The sequence below is a fragment of the Rissa tridactyla genome, chromosome 13 (assembly GCF_028500815.1).
Source record: "Rissa tridactyla isolate bRisTri1 chromosome 13, bRisTri1.patW.cur.20221130, whole genome shotgun sequence".
In the NCBI taxonomy this organism is placed as follows: Eukaryota; Metazoa; Chordata; class Aves; order Charadriiformes; family Laridae; genus Rissa; species Rissa tridactyla.
This window is the reverse complement of record NC_071478.1, coordinates 6,785,070-6,806,947: the sequence shown is the minus strand read 5'-3', so window position 1 is coordinate 6,806,947 and position 21,878 is coordinate 6,785,070. Positions and strand designations below refer to the sequence as shown.

Here is a 21,878-nt window from a genome sequence, read left to right as displayed (position 1 = left end):
ACCATTTGCTGTGCCTCAGGATGGCAGACTCATTTGTCACTGTTTTCTTCTCCTGCAGCTCTTTTGATTCATCTGGGATCCAATAACTTTGTTAATATGATTTCTTTCATACCCTGGCCGAGTACAGCATCCGAGGCACACATGACAGCTATCTGAAGCATTAAAAGCCTCACACAAAACACACGTCCCTGCTCTGCTTCATCCAAAACCAAATTTTCTTACAAGTCCTTTATTGACATAAATTGCATGGGGTGCAGGAGGAGCACCCAACATAAGATACGTTGACAATTTTCTTGCAATATTCTGTCTCCTGGTTGTTCTGAAAGTCCTCCCTCCACAAAGTTGTCAGCTAACCATCACATTGGTCTTCTTGTATCAGACCGTGCAAAAACTTACGGGTAAAGACGAGGATGAAAGCAACTCTCTGTTGCATCAGCAGGAATATGAAGAAATTGAGATCAATGCGCACACTCAAAGCAATGCTTCATCAGCTTCATGGGACAGTAATCTGTTTTTTACCAAGACAAAATGCACAGCCCAAAACATTTATCTCAGGAAGAAAGTAAATTTCAAAGGAGACACATTTTTATACTTTTCTTTTAATAGTATTCATTAAACACTAGAAGTAACTGCATCAAGGACCGAATCACTGTTGTGTCTGACTTGTTTAAACAAGACCCTGATTAACTGCACTGCCAGCTAATGAAGAGCAGTACAAGAAGCTGATCAATGCCATCATTGTCTGGCAGCACAAAGCAGGGACCACTTAGCATATTGTCCAAAACAAAGTCCTTCTCCCAAGCTCCCTGCCAAGGACTTGCTCACTAGGACACACAGTTCGCAAAATGCCACAGTGTATCCCTGAACCTGAAATGATCAAAGACAGGAACCTTTTCTGACCTGTGTTCCCAACTCGAGTACAAGGTAAAAAAGGAAAAAAAAAAAAAAAAAAAAAAAAAGGACAAAGAAAATGTTTATCTTGCAGCTGTCTTCCTTAAATTACTCTTTGTGACACTGTATTTAAATATTTTTGTCACCTGAAGGCAACTTTGTGTTCATTTAACGGAGGTAACTGAACTCAGAGCCAGGTGCTCACAGGCAAAACTCAACTCCTAATTCTGTCTTCGGCTTTCCCTGCAAGGCAATAACTACAGACAGGATAGCCCCCAGCAAAAGAAGGATTTGGAGAATGGCGGTGGCAATGCCCTGTGCAGACTGGGATGCCCTTCGGCATCACATTTGATGCAGCTCCTCATCAAAGAGGCATCACCACCAGCGGACCTTCACATTGCATACAGGGAGTCTGAGCAGATGCAACAAACCAAGGGTGTCCTTTTAGTGGTGGTCTCCTCCAAAATCCACTTGCTTCCTTCCCAGGCATGCTCTGCATCACAAGCATTTTAACCACAGCTCATACCCTGCTTTCAGCACAACTGTGCCGTGCCACATCTGCTGACAGTGCTCTGCAGATCCGCACCCGGCCCCGAAGCAAGCAGTGACTTGTGCAGGAGCTGGCTGGAGTTAATTAGCAGGAGCTGTCATGTCAAAGCTTTTGGAGACGGGGATCAGCCTAGGAACAAGCTTGTAGAACCCAAACCATTTAAAAATGTAAAATCTCTTTCCATTACCGTCAACAAGGCTGAGTTTGTGTCAAGTCACATGGCATATTGGCACCTTCCAAATCCATGGGAAACGCTTTTCACATCATCTCTGTTTGCAGCGTATAGCAGTGTCTGCTAACATGCTAGCAGACAAGAGGTTGTCAGGGCTGCTATTATAAACCTTATTTGTCACACACGTGCAAAACGATCTGATGTGTCAAACAAGATGCACTGCCACCAGTTACACACAGCACTGCTTACCCACTTGCAGTTCAGTGCTGCAGAGATGAGATGCCTGCTCGCACACCAACTGACTTAAAACTAACATAAATCTCTTTTTTTCCACTTTATAGTTTTGAATGTGAGATACAGCAAATTAATTTACATAACATTTCCACATCCCTTAGTGCTCATAGATGCAGATGGGCAGATGAATGAGATAGATGTGCTGCTGGCAGGACTCAAATAGAAGCAAAAGTGGGGTTTCAAGGCAAATCAAACACCTTTTCCAACGGAAAGTGGGTTCTTGTTTCATTCCAGCTATATTCAGTGTCCCCCCACCATAAAGATGAAATATTCCCAAACTGTCAAAATTAAAAAGAACTTGCAGTAAAGCTATTCCCCTCCTCAGTAAAAAACACCCTGATGAAATACACCCAGAGGCTAAGTATTTTTAATTAATCTAATTCTGTATTTTGGTCAGCCCCTCCTCTCCAACTCTTACAAACATTCCCCACTCCCATGGGAGACAGAAGCATCCCTAAGGAGCACTGCCGAGGGCAAAGGAAAGGGCAGACAGTGGGGACACTTGCCATAGTCACCCAAACTCAGCACCACAGCCTCTCATCACTGTCTCATCCTCCTTTACCTTAACAACACCTTAATAACACCGCAGTAACGAGTAGCTGTGTTTCTGGACAAAGCAGCACGTTCAGGACCCCTTTTGCAGGGTGAGAGAAGCCACTGTCAGAAAATGTCACGATAAAAAAAAAAAGTGTTTTATCACCACGACGCTGCAATCCCGTTTGGAAGTGCTTCAAAGCCAATATCCAACAACTAACAAGAGCTCCTCGCTGTTGCTTGGGGCTGCTACTCTGCCTGGTTTATTCCTATGAAGAGTGATCACAGACATCTGATTATTGTAGCAGATAGTTGACCTTTATCTAAAATTCCATTAAAAAGCTTTATTGACTGTAGTCTTGCGGGGTCTTTCAGGATTCACTGGGTCATTTATTCACTGTCGGATATCCATCGGTTTTTAAGCTTTTAGGACTGCTCGAGCCCTAGGAAGAAGCTATTCTTTTTTGTCATTTTTAACAATTTTTAAGACTGTATGAGAGGGTGCTTTCTTTTCTTCTCCCTCTCCAGTGTGGCTAGGGCAGAGAAGGTTATCTTAAAGCACATGAAAAGGAGAGAAAACCTGGCGCTGTGGTACGACTACTGCCAGGGCAGGTTGGCTCATGCACATGGGTGCAGCACAGCCATGCACTGCCTGCAGGTACCCAGGGAGGTACAGGAGGATGCATTTTTCACTTCAGTCAACACAGATTCAGGTCTAACTACTTCATAGAATATCCTTCTGAAATTTATAACTCCATACCACCATGCCAGGCTTTCATCAGCTGAAGCCACTTTTTCTGGGCCACGTGCCTGTCTCAAATAGAAATGAGAAAAATAAAAGAATGGTTCAACCCTTTCTGAAAGAGAATTTATAGAAATGGCTTATCCAAGCTAAAAAAAATTCTGGTGACAGCTCCCCCAGGCTTTGCAGGAGTGTCCTGAAAGGATGTTACTCCCTTTCCCATTCAGTGACAAAAAGAAAAGAAAACAGTGGGAGGAACACAATGTAGGCATCGAATGAAGCATGAGATCTGGAAAATAAATAGTGTGGATTTGTCTTTGAGGAATATGTTATAATGCATATATACATGAGGACCGAGTTAAGGTTGCAAAGACATCTTTGGTGTTTCCAGACTTTGCAATGCTTGATATTTTTTATTACTGTTACATATTACTATTTCATATTTTACATTTAGTTTGATGTACATTCAAAGAAAAGAGAGAAATAACAAATTTAAACATTCACTCTGGGTTTATTAAAATGTTTGGGTAAAAAACAAATATTCCCAAATTGCCACTAATGCTTTAATTCTGTAATTCTGATTAATTTCAGAAGTATATTTTTCCCTTTCTCAACACTTTCACTTCTGCTGAATTTTCATCCTAAAATGATGCTTCAGTTAATCATTTATTTCTCTAGCCAGTAATAATCCTACCCTGCTTCCCCATTCCTACTAGCTTGGTTACAAGCGATGAAGGCCACATGGAGCCTCCTCTTCACACGCAGCCAGGCTGCATTCCCCACAGTCTGTATTCTCTCATTTTCTATGCATTTCCAGATCTGAAACCTTCTGTTTTCTTTCCCTTGTTTGCTCTTGGCATCTATTGGCAGGAGACATCCTCTTTATGATCTTTTTCTGGCCTTCTAGACGACTGCTCAGACTTCTACAGATCTTTCATTATTAACGCAGAAGCCTTGTAAGTCAGTTTTAATGGCCTGTGCAATTTTTATTCCTTAGCAGGAGACATAACCTCCTCCATATGGATATATGTTTATTAATATAAATCCTTAATATCATTTTTCCTAGTGAGAATAATCAGTAAAAGCCAACCAGCGTGTATTACACCTTGTACTGGTTCATCCAAAAATCAAAAAGTAATCTTTGCCCTGCAATATGTGGAGCATGGCAGGGAGAAGCAGATAATCCTTTTCCCTGAGGTTGCCTAGACACCGAACGACAGCAAGGTTTCTTTGCACAGTCCCACCATTCCCCTCCAGACAGAGGACCGCATCCCGACCGCAGCCGCTTTCATTTCTCTGGAGTGGGATTCATTACCTGGTTTCAGCCCTTTACTATTATTCCTGGAATATCTCCAATCTCCGTTTCTATTCTGATCGGGGATAAAAGAAGGGTGGGTCGTTCGTGTTAGGGACGTGTAACGAATGCCGACAAACCCACTTTTTGTCTGCGACTCGACAAAATGCTATTAGTTCTCAGCCTTCATTACCAGCACATCCTCACTCACTGTTTAAATGGGAAGACTTGGTAAACGGGACAAAACTCTGCCATTTATTTATAACAAGAGTGTCCTGGTTTCTTTCCTATAACCAAGGGGCAATTGTCCATTCATTCCATTAAGCGCTTTCCTGCTGTACAAAATGACTCCCATTTTTCTTTTAAATACACCCTTTGAGTCCCAAGATAGTGTTAAATAATAACATACACCATAAAAGAAATGCAAGCTATTCCCAGTGCTATTGGATGAGATTTCCATTGCTTCCTTCCAGTTAAGCAAGAATTGTTTTCTCCTGCCTCTCCTCCTTTTAACTCTTCCATGTATATCAGGAGACTTCTTCAGTTTAGTAAATAGCACAAAAGTTGGCATTACCTGTTCTTTTCTCATGATTTCCATCTTTCCTCATTTACTGTGTTTCATCTAAGTTTATCAGTAAAGAAGGTAACAGATACTCCTGTGCATCAAAGACAAAAGATGCCTGAAAATTTGTGACATTGCTGTGTGTATTAGTCCTGCTGGAATCTCAAAGCTGTGCATCATTTTTCCCATTCTTCAAACTAGGTAGCTCATAAAAAGGTTCAATCATGGCAACATAGCCCATCTCACCTATCTTTATGGTTAAACTATGTTTAGTGGCAACCCACATAACATAATGAGCAAAATTTATGTTCACAGATGGTAAATTTTACAGAACAGACCAGACCAGCAAGGCCAAAAATTAATCTCCAGTGTCATAAGAACTTCATTGCACACATGTATAGATCATCTGTCAACGAAGCGAGCAATATGACTGTCAGGCACAGCAAAAGCATTAAATGCATGCTTAGCCTCCAAGTTCTGCCCCTTGACCTATCTGGGTCCTTGAGTTACAACAAGCTATGCTGGCGGGATTGCAGTATGAAAAGAAACAAATTCCTGGGACCACAGCACAACTAGACTTCCAACTCAATTTTAAATTCTAGTTATTGAATGAAAACAAAGAACGAAGACTTAGCTTGAGCAGAGGAAAACAGTTTGGACTGATGAAAGGGACTGGAAGTGATAGCTGGAGCTTCACATGCAACCTGCAGCATCACCCTGCAAGTGACATTACTGGACAGACGGGGTTTAACAAGTACCTTTCAACACAGCACACTGATGAATCAAGAAACTGTTTCCAATTGCTTTTCGGTTTGAAAGCTTGTTTAAGAATCCCAAATTTTACCAAAATGACGAAGAATCTGCTGTCATATGAGAACTGAAGTCAGTTCTGCTAGAACAAAATCCAAGATAAAATAAAATACTACACAACACAGCATGAAATAGTAAAGAGGCGCATAAAATTGAGCATATCTGTTCTTTTGCATACTGTCAGAGCTCAAGGTCGGCATCAAATGCTGTGTTGATAATGACTTGATTTTGATCTATTGTCTCATATGAGCCAAACCGCAGTTCACCCCACTACACTTATAACAGATATGATTAAAAACAATCAGTTATATTAGGCAAAAATATATTTCCCAAGGCAAACATTCACTTCAATGTATTTTTCTCTGGCTATAACACACAGAAATTCTATGTATATAAAAACCTTCTGGGTTTTTATGGGCATTAGCATTGAGCTGAAAAACAGGGAAAGCCTGTGAGGGAAACTGCATAAATTAGATGCAGGCACTATAGTCATTGTATTTCCCTCAGCATAATTCCCTGCCTACTGTGTAAACTTCAGCTGAATAATCTCTCCATGGGCTCCCCATATGTCATTCAAAATAATCATAGCAACAGTTGCTGATGCTTTCCATCCTGGAGGATGGCTGAACCATCAGCAGAATTGCATTTTGCCTCTTACTTTCAGCATTCAACTGAAGGTTAAATAAAAATACTCGCAGTTTCTCTGATGAAAAGCACAATGCAAGCAAAGGTAAATAAAAGACCAGACAGGCTAGACTACATAGAGCCGATAGTGAATTTTCCAAGGAAATATTTCTGGGCACGTAAAACATGCTGATTTATTGTAACAGAAACGTCTCCTGGAGATGGACTGATTCCGCACACTTTTCAAAGGCAGAAATCCCCATGGAAACCTGACTGCCTTCCCAGCAGCTGGGAAGCAGCGAGATGCACGCTCTGTGTGCCAGGAGAGCACCGCGAAGTGACTCCTACCTAACAGCTGGAGACATGCAAGTCATGGGGGCCTGTGGGAGAAGATGAGGTCTTGGTGGTAGCCAGGTTCTTGTGGCTCATCCTGGGGCTCCCCAGTTTGGAGGCTTTTGACTCCTTCAATTTGAGCTTCCTTGAAACTCCAGGTTAGTTACTATGCTCAGCACTTCCAGAAACTATTTTGCTTTTGAAAGAGAGCATTTCAAAACCACCTCTGCAACAAGTTTTTGGTGCTTTCCTGGCCAGCAGAAATACCACAACTCTACCCTCGGTCTGTTTGTTACAAGGTGAATGTTATTTTAGAAATTTCAATGGAAAGAAAACATCTTCATCTTAGGTTGTTTCCTAGGGAATTTTATCTGTGGTGTGGCAAAGAGAACAAAAAACTGAGAATTAAAAGCTGATGTTGAATCCTTGCAGAGCTTTAGGCAAATTCCATCATCTCTTTGCTATAGCACTGAGGATCAAAACCCAACTGCTGAAATCTGACTGCTCCACGAGGCTGGCCCATCTGCTGACAGTGGATGCTGTGCAAAACTGTATTTAATGAAGAAAAACCAGTAAAGCCAGGTAAAGGCCAGAATACATTTGGTTTATAGGAAGACCCTTCCTGACCCAAACGCTTTACAGTCTGGTTAAACCCTATGATATTTCTGACACATTTCCCCCCAACACTCTGAGTAGATGGAAGTGCTTGGGATATTGTGAACCATTTCTTTCCCTCTGCCTGTGCACTACGCTACTTGTCCTGATTCACACAGCAATCTGTAAGTTTATTAATATGCATGTGCTATTTCACAAACATTCAATGATTTGAAAGTGCTGCATAAGGTTTGCTGTCTGTTTTCTCAACATCTGTCCCCAAAGTACACTTCTGTCATGTTCTGCTCCCATCGTTCTCGGATCAAAAAGTTAGAAGTAAGGCACGAATCTGTTTTGAGGTTTACTAGTGCAGGCTGCAACTCCTCCTTTCCCAAGCGTCTCACATTCTCACAGCTTATGACACTTTCCAATTACCTTTTGGCCCTTTTATTCCCCCAGTCTGGCTCACATTTCTCTCTGAATTTGGTCTCTATGCAGCTCTGAACCCACAGTCTGACAGCTAAGGACATAACAAATATGCAGCACTAACCCTCAGGGTGGTTAGAAATGCCTGAATTCTCCTATTACAGGCAGATTCACAAGTAAAGGTCACCAGAAAGTCTCAAAACTTAAAACAAAAATGGGCCATGCAACAAGCAGTCAAAAGCTTGAGGAAGCAGGATGGGCTGTCTTACAGAAAAACTGAAGACAACTTGCAAAGTTTGGATCCAAATCCTGGCTCTGCCAAAGACTTCCTACGCAAGCTGAGGCACATCTCATTTTCTCACCTCTCAGCTCCCCTCTGTACAGTGCAACAAAATAGTTCCTCACCACATATGACCTGTGCAAGATGTATCCCATGTACTTTGCAAAGATGATACAAAAGTTGATAAAAAGAGAGGAAGCTTCACCAAAGAAATGGAAAACCCTCCTGTCTAGCAAAACGGTTCGCAGCAGTTACCCTGGCTGACTTACAGAGGCATAATTTAAGAGGCAGAATTACAACTAGAAGCAAATAGAATTAAAACAAAAAAATAATCATACAAACATTTATAGCTCATATTTTAAAATAAATTCCCGTGTTCTAAAAAGTGTCATCCACAGAGATAATTCAAGAGTATTTCTAGTTTTCCCCGCTTGGAGGGGAAATGCTTAAGTTCTCTCAGGAAAACACTGAATGTAACCAAAGAAATTACACTGACATCAATTTGTCCCTATTTGTAGACTGTTTAGCATACAGCACTTTAAAAATTCACTTACCTTAATACAAACTGGTCTGCTAGGGAGTCATCAGCCAGGGAAATATGAAAGGTCACAACATCACCTTCTCTGACCGGGTTGAGTGGTAAGCGAATAACGACATTTTCATCTAGCCTCAGTGAAGACTGTTTTAATTTGTCTTGATTTGGGTAAACAATGATGCTACCAATCCTCTCCATAGCTGACAAAGCCTGGTGTTCATTATCTTGACCTGTATGGATATTGTTTTCCCATTTTGCATCCTCTGGAGAACATTCCCCATCTGCTGTATAAATCTTATAGAAGAGCTCCACAGTAATCCCTTCCAGGGAGGCTGTTTCCTCTGAAACCAGGGGTGGAGGGGAGCTGAACCAGCTAGGAGATAATTCCAGCTCCGCAACACATAATCCTAGATGACCTGTCAATCTACAGCTGGCCACAACTTCTCTAGACTCCAGGAAAGCAAACATCTTCACACAAGGCAACCTCTCCGCAGAATTATAGTCATCCCAGTCCTTCCCAGCAATATAGAACAAGGTTTGTATTTTAGGTTTGTTGGAATAGATTGAGCTGTCGATTATGTGAGATTTTAATTTCCAATTAAAAGTGAATTTGTTTGTGAAACCAAAAGATGCAGAAGTCAGCATGAGGTCCAAGGGAACAGCCTGTTCAACAGAAAAGGGTCCATATGTGGCATTTAGGACAGGTGGCAGTTTGGCTTTGTATATAAAGAATGAATCCACCCTAGACTGCAAACTGGAGTTCCTCATGATATCCTGGTTGGCTTCTTTGAGGAAGAAGAAAACATCAGCGTTGCAGATGTGATAGCTTGCGGGGAGATATGTTGGCAGGTTTGAAAATCTCTGTATGCTGTCCATGATCCCTCCTCGGCTCTCCACCACTGTAGGCCAAAGATAAAAGAAAACAGAAAGACAACTCTAATGTTTGCTTAGCATGTCCCTCAGTTTTTCTCAAAAGCAAAGTATTGCCAGAGATCAATACTGTTAGCCACCATTACGAAACAATCTGACACAGGTACCATGGAATAACACTGTCGACTCAAAGCTCATACACTGAAAACATCTCATTGCATCAGCTGTACAGTTCCCTTTCCACCTTCTCCAATCTAATATCTACTTGAAAGCCATTCATCAAGTACTGGATAAAACCAGGAGGAGATTGATTGGCCAGATCCCAGTCTAAGTTCCAAAACTTTTTACTGGTTGGTTATTGTTCTTTTATTGCCAGATCAGACTTACAACTTTTCCTCATCCACATTTCAATATAAGTAAGAAACTGGCATACTGAATATTAGCAGGCAGTAAAACAGAACATTTTCTTTAGTCTAACATCGTTATCACAAAATGCGATGGGCGCTGCAAATCTGCATCACTCCCAATCCACTTTTGCCAGGTCAGCAGGTTGGAAGCAGGTGGCAAACTGATAAAAGCTTTGTATTCTTGAAACCAAAACTTTTCACACAAAAAATACGGGGTTCGATAGACGTCTCAGTGGGATGGATTTATAGGCAAGAGTGAACTTGAGAGAAGGAGAGAAATCCTTTACATGCAGAAGGTTCGCAGACGCTTAGAAGGATTTTTTGGTTTAATTCCAGAGGAGAATGAAACACATTTGGAAACCACAAAAGTTTCTCTACAACACAATGGTCAATCCTCCAGCCAGCACTGAACAATTTTTCCCAGGCAAGAAAAGATTCCAGAGGGAGGGAGGGATCAAAAAGACGTCTTTGGTTTGGGCTGATCTCTAATTAATAGTGAGATATATTCAATCTGGGCTGCGATTCTAGCAGAAAGAAATGGTGGGTCTTTCAAACTAACAATTCATACGTTCCAACAAAAAGCCAGTGAATGCAAGCTCATGGGACCGCCACAGAAGAAATAAACAGAAACCAAATGAATTAAAATGAAGCAGTTCCATAATGCGCAGAGATAACAAAGGAACAATGACAGATCCTAAGGTCAAAGCTCTCATTGTCTCTCACTGAAGCTTAGCAGTGATTTTACTGTTTGTCAGGACTGGGGAGAGCAGATACACAACGCGACAACCACACAAACAATTACACCTCTTACATGCAAGATGACTCAGATACTTGCAGCCACAATTTAGCACAGATAAAAGCTCTAATATTTAAGCTATTTTTTCAGGTTGTGTATTTTTAAAGCCTACACCTATCGAAGACAGATTCTAGGGCAAATCTCATACATTTGACTTTGCTCCACTCTTGTTCTCAGTTGAAATTCCGCTCATTTATTTTCGATGGCTTAATATTATCTACGCGTGTTTAAATGCTTCTCAGTTCATCACAATACTTATACCTTTACTTTCACTCTATATTTAATTGCGTCAAGGTTTTTCTTCATCCATTGGAATATTCTTTGTGGGAATGAGTAAACAGGCAAAAATATATATAAAAGCACAAAAAATTCCTCAGCAAGAACCACTATCAACAGCCTCTTCACTCACTGCTCCACACGGGGATCAAATCAGGGTTTCCTCTTAGGTCCACAAGCAAATGCAATTGCAGAGCAGCTGCCATGCAATTGCCCCACTTGGGCGTCTTCTCATTTCTTATGCCATGCATAAACATTTCAGCCCATCTCTCATAACGCACCAGCGCAGCCAACACCTTCCCTCAGCTGCACGCAGGCATGGACCTGGGCACCCAGCTGAAATGCAGAAATCCAGATGATGAAAAACTTTCTCCTCCCGTGCCAACGTGAGCACTGACCTGGGCCAGCTTGCTACGGTATCATAGCTCACATAGGGGACACCCAATTTTCTAGTGGAGAAAATTGACTTTGGCCCTTCCCTTCCATATCTCTTTTCATTCCAATGTGAACAATGTTTAGCTGGCACACTCCCTGCAGCACGCAGAAACTGGAGATCCCAGTTCTCTATGGGAAGCCATAGGCTGTGAGTAGTAATAAGCAGTTCTGGAAGAAGACAGATGTCGTCTCCCCAGGCAAGAGGCTAACTAAGCTACAAGCAACGTAAGAGGCAGGAGGCACAGGTGAGACAGACACCCCAGAAAGCAGTAGGTGCTGTGCAGCAGAGATGGACACCGCTGCCCATTAGCACTGGGCACAGGAGGCTGCACAAGACAAGGAACCCACAGCAACCTACAACAGGGATGGAGGCAAAGAGCAGAGGCTGGTGACCACCGTTTAGCAGGGGTCAGGCAATCTGTGGGAGCCCCAATGCTTTTATTCCACCACTGAATAACAAAGCGCTTGGGAAACACGCTGCAGGTCAAACCTCATCCTGCTCTTAGGAGGAGGAGAAGGGAGAAAGGAGAAATCAATGCCAATTCTAGAACCAAAGTCACCAAAGGATGTTTTAGCAGCTCCATTACTGCTCTGCTATTTATAGAGCACCTTGACATGGTATGGCTTGCCACGCCGTTGTGCAATCGCACAACTCAGTCTCTGAAAGTGAACTTTGCTCCTGTGAAAGCCGAGGCAGCGAGGGGAGGAAGGGTGTTGTTCCTTCACTGAGAAGTCAAATGCAGACAAGTACCTTCTGGATTAATTGTAGATAAATTGAACTACTTTTGAGAAGTTGTGTTTATCATAAAAATTGTGCAGCCGTACAGATAAGCAAAAGACACACAGAAGCAAGAGTATCCTCTGATTTCTGGGAGAAGAGCTAAAATTTACCTTCTCCCAAGATACACCAGATAGCAGAGGAGATTTAAACTGACATAGTTCCTGAGCCTAAACAGGAAACAAAACTGAGGCAAGGCTTAAATGTATTTGTGTTTACATTATAGGACTTTCCTCCCCTCCTCACCCCCATCCTTTATGCAGATATTTTATCTCTCTCAAACAGTGATTTACAGGAAGTTTAAAAGGTATTTTTTTGCCTTTCCTCCTTTTCATTACAGCGGCAACATTCAGTGCCTCTTCTCAGAACTAGTACGAGGACTAGGATATCAGCCTGCTGTAACTCAAACAAAATGAGACACAAATTTTGTCTGAAAGCTTATATGGGAAGCCATAAACACCAGTAGACAGGGCTGGGCTTCGTCCTAGAACCAGCCTGCAACAAAATATGATATCTGAATTTAGCAGCACTTTATGATGCTGTAGAAACATCTAAAAAGAAATACTTCATACGATGGCAGGCCAACAACCCCGCCTTTTTAATTCAGCACGTCAGCACCACAGCATCAATCTCCCTACAGTAACAATCAGAAATAGGACACATTTCCAGATTTTTGGTGTGCAACAAAGTGACTAATAAATCACCTGTTCCTTTAATAATTACTCCAGCAAGACCAAAAGATGGCAGAACATTAGATCAGAAGGTGGGCTAGTCCTAATTATGTAACAAAAGAGAGCAAGAGTTGAAGAAAAGTAAATGGAGGCCAAAATGAGCATCCCCAGAGCCCAGTGCAATCTCAAAGGCTGAATATAGTCTGTTTCTCGGACTACTGTGGCACTGGGGGAATTGAGGGGAGACGTATGGAAATAACATGTTGCTGGACATGACTTGAGATATTTAACTTGAATTTCTAAAATAACTTTTACCTTGTAACAGTTTTTCAGTAGTTGCTTTGCCCCTTTTAAAACCCTTTTTTGGACTAGCCAAATACCAAGACCCCTAAAGCAACAGGTCAACTCATAAAATCTCATCACTCCCATTTTATGCCAAAACCTCTCTCCAGAGTTGGGCAATAGCCTCATAGCCCAGTCCATCCTGCAAAATCTGAGTGCGCAGATGGAAAGGGAACACCCTTCTGATGTTTCTGAAGATCTGAGAGAGAGGGGAAGCCACCATGCATATAAGCAATCATGCAATGCTTGCATTAGGGAGATGCCCCTACCTGGTCCTTACTCTGACCAGCTTGGACCTCAAACGAAGCATACTTTCTGTTGTCTTGATAATTTTTTATTTAACCATAAAATTATCCATCGCTTTTTTAAATCTCATGTGACCCTGATCTGATGCCACAAATAGCAGCACAGGACTATGGCACGTGCAAAGCCATAGCTGTGGGTCACACTGTGCAATAAAAATCTGCCTTTAATGTAACTCAAGATTTCATGAAGGTACGTTTCTTAGATTTCATACATTTTAATAAGAAGTAAAACAAGTATCCCACTAGAATGTAGTGGTGGCAGTGACAGGTCGGCATTAAAAACTAATGCATCTATGTTAAGCTGTAGTAAGAGAAAAGTCTTTAAAATTCATCATTTTGTAACTAAAAAGGAAAATAACTCCTGTTGGAGCATAAATCCAAATTTCACATCTAAATCTTCCCTCTACTTTAGCTAACTACTTAACAGAAGCCAAGTCTTCCATAAGCCCTCAGTAATTCTAAAGTTGAAGGTACAAGGAACAAGAAGCATTTAAAATTGCCACTTTTTCAATATCCTTTTTCTCTGAAAACAAACAAGAAAGCCAATCCTACACCTGTGGAAAAACTGTGAAAATGTTAAAAATTCCTCTTTCCTGCAGCATCATCAGAATTGCAGCATGAGATCATACAGACACTCCTCTTTGTAAAAGAGGAATAATTTCAAGTAATGTGGTGCCAGTAAGTACTATGATGTTATCCATGACTCATACAGAGGCAATCAATGGCTTGTCTGTATGGGAGAAAAATCACCAGCCCTTCCCACCAGCCCTCACTGAAGACCATAAAGACCAAACTACACATGTACATTATTCCACTATAAAAATGGCTCTATTCATAATAATTATTTTGCTCTGGTAATGCGGGCATTATCCTTGAATAAAACCACACTGTATCCCAGAATAGGGTGTCTACACAAGGAAAACTATTCTGGAACTGATAAATTATAGGAGAATAATTCATTCTGGACCAGCTGTGTAGGTCACTTTTGCTCATACATGCAAGGGGTAAGACCTGATGCTCTTTAGGGATCCCAGCCGTGAGAGGTTATGCAAGGTGATTTGGCCTGGCTGCAGCTGGGGAAACTCTGACTCTTAATCCTGGCAGCAGGAAAACGAGGAGGATGATTACAGTTTGAAAATCTACTATAAATTTAGGCTTCATTTGAGCACTCTGAGTAGGATAAGTTTGGACTGTGTGAGGATTTAAGGAGCCTAGATGAAAACCCGCCTCGTGCTTTCCCTGACTCATTCAAAATTTAATAAAATAACTATGAAAGGAGGATGTCACTGTTTACTTCCCACATTCAGAGTCCATCCTGTGACTCATCTCCTCAGTTTTACATTAGGGAGGAAAAGGAAGAGAAAAAACCCTCGACAGTCCCACTGAGGAGCAACTTCTATCACCTACCATTCAAAAACAAGCCTTACTCCTTTAGTACTTGAAGTATACAGTGAACCACACTGGCACAGAAAAAAAACCCATAACAACAAACAGTCTTCTCAACCGTAGCAGAATAATTTGAAGATACAAATGACACTGCAAGAAAGAGCTAAGAAGAGTTCCCAATACTTTTTAACATTAAAGTCAGCCCAGAATCCGTCAATATATAAAAAATTGTAGCATGAGAAAAGATGACAGGATCCCTTTAAGCTTTTCTCATTCTCTCTTATTCTTATCCTAGTTTGATGTAAGGATAGAACTTGATGTAGGACTCACAACCAGTTTACAGTCCTTACGTTCAATCTTGATTACACATTTGTGGACACAGAGTTTCACTTTGCAAAACATTGCTAGTCGGGCAGCTTGTCTTGAAAGACAAGAAAAAGGATGCAATTTAAAAAGAAGTCTATTTAATCCAAACATCTAAAACTGAAGAGAGGTTAATTACCTTTTCTAGGCTTGGGACAATGTCTCACGTACTTATCTTCAAATGCCTCAGTCAAACTTCTGTTACCCAAGCTTCACTGCAGCTACTCTTTCTGGCCACCCTCCATGAAGTCAGCCCATCTCATTTTAGATAGGGATCGAAGCCCAGCACACACTCCAGCCTCCCCTTTCAGTAAATCACAGAAAAGGGTATCTCAGAATGCTTTCATCCTCTCCTAGACACTTACATCTTAGGGGTGATAAATCACCCTTGGGAGGAGCCTATTTCTATCCATTTGTTCGATTGCTAAAGGTGGCCCGTGCAGACCTGCATGCTGGAGGTTTAGATGTCTATGGGCAAAGGGGTCCTGGGCCATCAGCTCTCATGGTTAACTCTTCCCTAAAGCTTCTCTTCCCACACCACATTCCTATGTTTGCCCATCAGTCTGCTTCCAAAAAGCTTGAAAGGAACATCTCAGACCTCATAAATCTTTTGTCTACTAAAATACATTTTTCAGTGTGAAATTGAACCAGGCATATGAATGAAACCCCTGATCAGGCCGCAAGTTCAGTAATAAATTGTAGTATTGTGTTCCAAAGCAAGTCAAGTGCTTTGCCTGCTTACCTGCTAAAAAATTAAGTTGGATGTGGAAGTTTCTGAGCTGGTACTTACTACAGTTTTTAGTTTGCATACATTTTGCACAGTCACCCATACTGTAAGACATACATACAGCAAGGCCACCTACAGATAGTAATAAAACCGTACTGTCTGAAAGGCTGCCTATAAATCTTATTAAAGTAATCCCTTCCCTGAAGCCAGATTATTACATTCACCTTTATGGTAGAATAAAAATTAATTTTCTCAGCTATAATAAGTGTATGATAAGAAGGCATCATTTGGGACTAAATAAAGATTATAATTAACTCCGACTGAATAAATCTAAGTTTAGCTTGGACTAGCAATTTGTTTTCATACATTTTTCTCTACGACTGAGTGAATAGGTATGGCAGGATTAGCATCCCATGCCAGTTCCAGCACTGCTGGCACAGAAAGGAGTGAGGCAGAGTGTAATCCAATACCCAAAAGGCCTGAAGATTAATTTGGGGTTCTCTATCAGCAGAAGTCTGGAAAACTGGAGAAAAACAAAAAGGCTCAAAACTACCATTACTCCAGCAAGGAAAGCACGTGACCTGTTGGACTCCAGGGAGAATACTGCTCGCTGCACTCCCTAAATCAGCGATATGCAAAAACAGAACCCCTGCCATGGGCTGCTGAAAGCGTTTTTAGGGGAAGCATCCTCTGTGCTTGCCTGATCTTACTCTTTCCTACTGAGTATCTGCTTTTAGGTACTATCAGAAATGGGCTGCTGGGCCAGATGGATCTGTGCTCTGACCTGGTACGGCCATTCTTAATTTGCACTCCCTTGTCTGCGACACCTCAGAGGAGATCCCTACAGCAATTGCAAAATAAGAACACACAACATCATGCAAGCACATGCAAGCACAGAAACAAAATGGGGTAAAGTAAATGCATCAAATATGCAAAGTTTGCCCTGATTTTTTTATTTAGTTGAAAATAAGAACCTTTATAGCAGCACTATATCCAGCAGATTAGAGAATATTTTTTTCTGAGAAAAATGAGGCTCTACTTATAAAAGGGTGAGGAACTGCCTTGTTAAGCCACTACCTCATTATCTGCCATTCTCTGGGAAGATGATTGTTAACAACTTTATTACTGGGAAGGAGGAGTTCAGGCTTGTTTATCAAAATAGACCACATATTTATCCTAGCCAGGGAATAGCAGGCAACCCAAGCAATAAAGCTACTCTGCTTCCTCCTCTGATTGCTGTGCTAGCCCATGCAGACATCAGATTTGCCTGCATAAGAAGATTTTATCAGGTATAAAGCTACAGCTGAGCCATTATCACTACAGGAGAATGGTTCTCCGAGCAGATAGGTTTATTTCCAAAGAGGGGAGTTCTTTTAGCTTAAAGATGACACAGTCTGAAACAAACAAAAAAAATGTTAGTTAGGATGAAATCAGAGTACTTATGGATGAAATAAGAGTATACATGTAATGCACTCCAGCATTTTAAAAACTTAAATTCACGTTTCCTGAGGGTTTGACTTTCCTAGACAGGACACCCTTCTGCTGCCCCCAACAGCATCATTTCTTTGATAACTACCAGACTTGAGCACAATTCCCGCCAAACATGAAATTGCCCAAAATTATGCTGTCCAAACCTGAGGCATGCAAATTCCTCCTGAATCATTAACACTAGCTCTTATAGTTAAATTTTTAGAGCTTTTAAGCCAAAGATACAGCATCTCTATAGGTTATAAAGTGGAAATTTTACTCTGCCATGGGGAAGAGAGATCCCCTTTCCTCCAAATGCTACCATCATGTCAAGGCCTGGAAGGACCTGAGATACAGGACAGTAAACCTGTGGCATCCGTAACTGTAGGAATGCTCTTTTAGGTAAGTTTTAGAGGCTTTTATTGCTCCCTCTGAACCCTGTACAGTAGGAAACATAGTAACTAAGACACCTGGTTGTATGGGCTGGAGTAATAGAAAAAATAGTCACAATAAAAAAAAAATTTTAAAACTCTCTAAGCATCCCTAAAATAGCTTTCTTGAAACATACTGGGATGGTTTCACCATCTGTGAGTAATGTGCCCATCCTTATACCCCATAAAATCTTTATGTCATCACGTATTCTATTTATTCATCTCCACCTCACTCTCACACGCATGCTTCTGGCCAAAGTCTTCGTTGTTAAAACCATTTATTCAAATGTGTCTGATTGATAGAAAAATCTAGAAGTCAGATAAAATATATGCCCATAGTACTACCTATATGTTGTACAGAAGCACTATGTGGTCCCATCCACGGATTGTACATAGCACAGGAAAACGGTGCTCCTAAGCCAGGTGTTCACGGCCTCCCACGGCCAGTGATTTCTAGCCCAAATCTCTTGGGTGTAAAATATTCTTTCCATTAAGAAGGAGATCATTCCAGTGGGTGAAGGACACAGAACAAATACTGAGGGTGAACCTATAGAGAAAAAGTGTGAGTGTGGAGAGAGCAAGGGGCCACTGAACACTCCCTCTCCAAAAAACAAGCAGAAGTGAGATGAGATATTCACAGGGTTTCTCCTTCGAGTCTCCATCAGCCGTCTCCAGCTCCTACCTTCTCTGACATAGGTAATACAGGTATTTGCAGAACTAAGGTTTTCCAGCCCAGACTAATTCCCTGAGTGCTAGAAGGGAGTTTTTCTCCATAGCACGCTCAACACAGCCAAGGCCAGCTCGGTGCAGATAACTGACAAAGCTACTTTAACTGCCCAAACCTCAGTGCAGGGAGGTGAGTTTTCTCATTTAATGTGGCTGTTGCAATCACTCAGGTTGCTCTGCTGGGTTGATCACTGGCCTAACTTGCCATTTTAGTTTTGATCAGGGGTGTTGATACGGTGTCTAAAAGTCACAGGTTGCTCTTGGCAAGTTTCTCTGCATCTCTCGTACAACAGCAATGGGGAATTGTCCTGCCAGTTACAATTAGAGGCATTAGCACAGTGGCTAAAGGTCACAAATTCATCAGCTGAAAGAACTGAATGACAGAGCCACTATTGCAAGCTAAGCTGAAGTTTAAACACACCTGATTAACCAAGGAGGGTTTCCATTCGGGATCGCTAAGGCCATGCACATGCACACAGAGGTTTTGTACAACCTACCACTTGGTTGGGAGAAATCCCATTAAATACAAACCATGAACACCACAGCCCACCTCAAAGTGCCTCCCCAAGGCGTGAGCAACATTAGGATTCCCTAAAACCTCCTTCTCCCTTCCAGACACCCCTCACCTCTTCTCAGCTGGAGGCCGAGATGCCAAAACCAATCCTGAAAATCAGGACACCACCAAGCTGGGAAGGGCAATTTGCACAGCCAGGCAGCACACCTTTGCTATGGGGGCAGTCGAGAGGCACAGCCACCCCAGGGGAAGCTAAGCCAGGTGATGGTTCCTGGAGCCACTGTAGGGCTGCTGGACCTCTCACCCAGCTCCCCACGGCACAGCGCTGGTCCTAGTACTGCTCCTTACCCCGGTGCAGAGTCGGTGCTTTCAGCTGCCAGCATTGCAAACCCCTGTGCATCCCTCCTGAGACCTGATAAATAAGGTTTGTCACAGCTACTGTAGGTTCTCATTGCTAAAGAGGAGGTTAGGAGAGGGCTCCCAACTACCGTTATCCAAAGCAAAACTCATTTTCCCTCAGTGATATTTCATAAACAACAGAAAATGAATACGTGTATGGAGGTGTGTATATATATTCTCCAAATAACAGAAAGGCCTTACAAGGCAAACACATTCACTAAAGGCACCAGGTGATTGCGAAAGTAAATCTCTTAAATATATGCTCTAAACTATTAGCCAGCTGTGAAATATTTGTATTCAGTGTCAAAATATCTATGTCACACAAAGCCAAGAGACTGACAGGAGAAAGGCCCGGATTTATGTTAGCTGGGGTCTATCTGTCATGGAGATAGGAAAGCTGAGAAAGAGCCCTTTTATTAAAATCACTCTCCCACTGTAGATATTGATCTAAGCAGCTAAGGTTGAATAGCGAAATGCATCCCCATCTCTCACAAAGTTACTCACTGGTACAGCAGTAAGGCACCAGGGTAACTGCCCTCACAACCCCAGCAAATGGCACCCCAAAAAGAAGCAGGCAGAGAGACAGGAGCACTGGTATAAATAACATCCCACAGCGTCACAGCACAGCTGCCTTACAGGAACCAGAAAGTCCCCCTCAACCCCACTTCCCAAATTTTCAGGAAGCCCATTTTGCTCCCCAAATCACTAATGCAGGTTGCCGTTACTCCCAGATTGAGTTCACCATTAAAACAATACAGAGAAACACAGTGCTGACTGCACTGCTTGCATTCCCATTTGAAGGAGAAAAAAAAATGCCATTTCAAAAGGATCCTTCCCTAAGTCTGCTTCAGCATTTTCAACTTTTCCTATAAGCAGCAGTAGCCTGGATCCAGACTTCTGGCCCAGTTTGGGCTGACCCTTCCCTGGCAGTTCTCCTTCAGCTCCTGGAGGACCCGGATCTTGGCTGCCTTTCTCTTTGCAAACCCCAGCTTGTGACTGCAGTCAATGGCCTTGAGTATTACACCTAAAGATGAAATGAAACAAAGCAACTTGAAGCTCTAGATAATACAGACTTTCTGCATTCCTGCAGCCACAGATTACACAGGTATATCATTTTACACTACTTCTGATTCTCCCCATGGAAGCTTCTGCCTTTGGCGATATTGAAAAATTCCTTGCAGGAGACAGAAATTACAGGATATTAAAATGCTGGCAGCAGATTCTCCAAAGGCATTGTCAGAAGGAGGTAAGGTTGGTCCAAAGCCTTTCTCCAGAGCAATGGGCTTTCACTGGATTCTCTATCCTGTTGCTTTGAAGCTCTTGGAGGAAACGAGCTCCACACCAATGGGCCTGAACGGCCACAGGAAACCACAAAAGCAGCTTACAATAAAACCCCTGTAAAGTTATTAAGAACACAGATATGTCTTGAATGCACAGAAAATCCTCTGTCTTACCAGCACTCATCCATATCCCACTGTGACTGTAATCCCAAGAAGAGTATATGCCATGCACAGCCCTACTGGAGGACTGTGATAAAACAAAACAGGATGCAGAGACACACAAAGGAAAATCCTGGGTCCGGCACCAGCCCCACAGCTCTGCCCGAGCACTGGGAGCAATTGTCATGTCGCTCCCCATTACTGTTGGATTTCTCACCTGGATAGCGACCCTGACTACACATGCTGATTTTTGGGACTGTTCGCAATGCAGATAGTTAAATTCCTGATTAAATATTTGCACTGTTTAGGTCTGTGGGAAGAAGTCAGCTTTCACTTAGGTTTCCCCAATGAACTCCAGAGGTGCAGGCGGTTGCCTCCAGCAAGATTTGTGTTCCCATCCTGCAAGCACACATGCACGTTTATCATTTCAAGTTTGTGTGCAGTCTCACCGAATCAGGGAGTTTTCCCACTGCGAAATTTAAGCACAAGCTGTGAAGTTTCAGGATGGAGGCCACCCAGCCTTTAAACTGCTTTGGAAAAAGCTCCATGGTTTTACAGATTCACCACTATTAGTTCAGGGATATCTGTGCCTTTTTTCTCTGAACCCAATCTTTAACCTGCTCTTTGCATCACAACCAATATTACACTAACCAGACTCCCAAAGCAATATGTGCTCTCTGGCTCCCACAGGAGCAACCACACAGGCCTAGTTCTGCAGTTCAGACATCATTAAGTTATCAATTTATATCTGCCTCTCAAGGAACAGCACATGAAAACATGAATCCTTCCTTTCTAAGGAAGCTTTTTCTTTTTTAACCCAACCCAAAATACCCAGAACAAAAGTTTCTGTTTTCTCTCAGATTCCTTTACTTAATTCAACATTTTATTTTGGGAATGACAACAGC

The 21,878-nt window shown here is 42.1% G+C and overlaps 1 protein-coding gene across 1 annotated transcript in view; it reads right to left on the bottom strand.

The window, feature by feature from the left end:
* The window catches only part of TMEM132B (transmembrane protein 132B), a 254,428-nt gene that overhangs the window by 175,998 nt on the left and 56,552 nt on the right, over positions 1–21,878 (bottom strand). Inside the window, exon 2 of the mRNA XM_054219948.1 lies at positions 8,661–9,540. Coding sequence (XP_054075923.1) covers positions 8,661–9,540 — 880 coding nt within the window. The remainder of the gene's footprint in view (positions 1–8,660; positions 9,541–21,878) is intronic.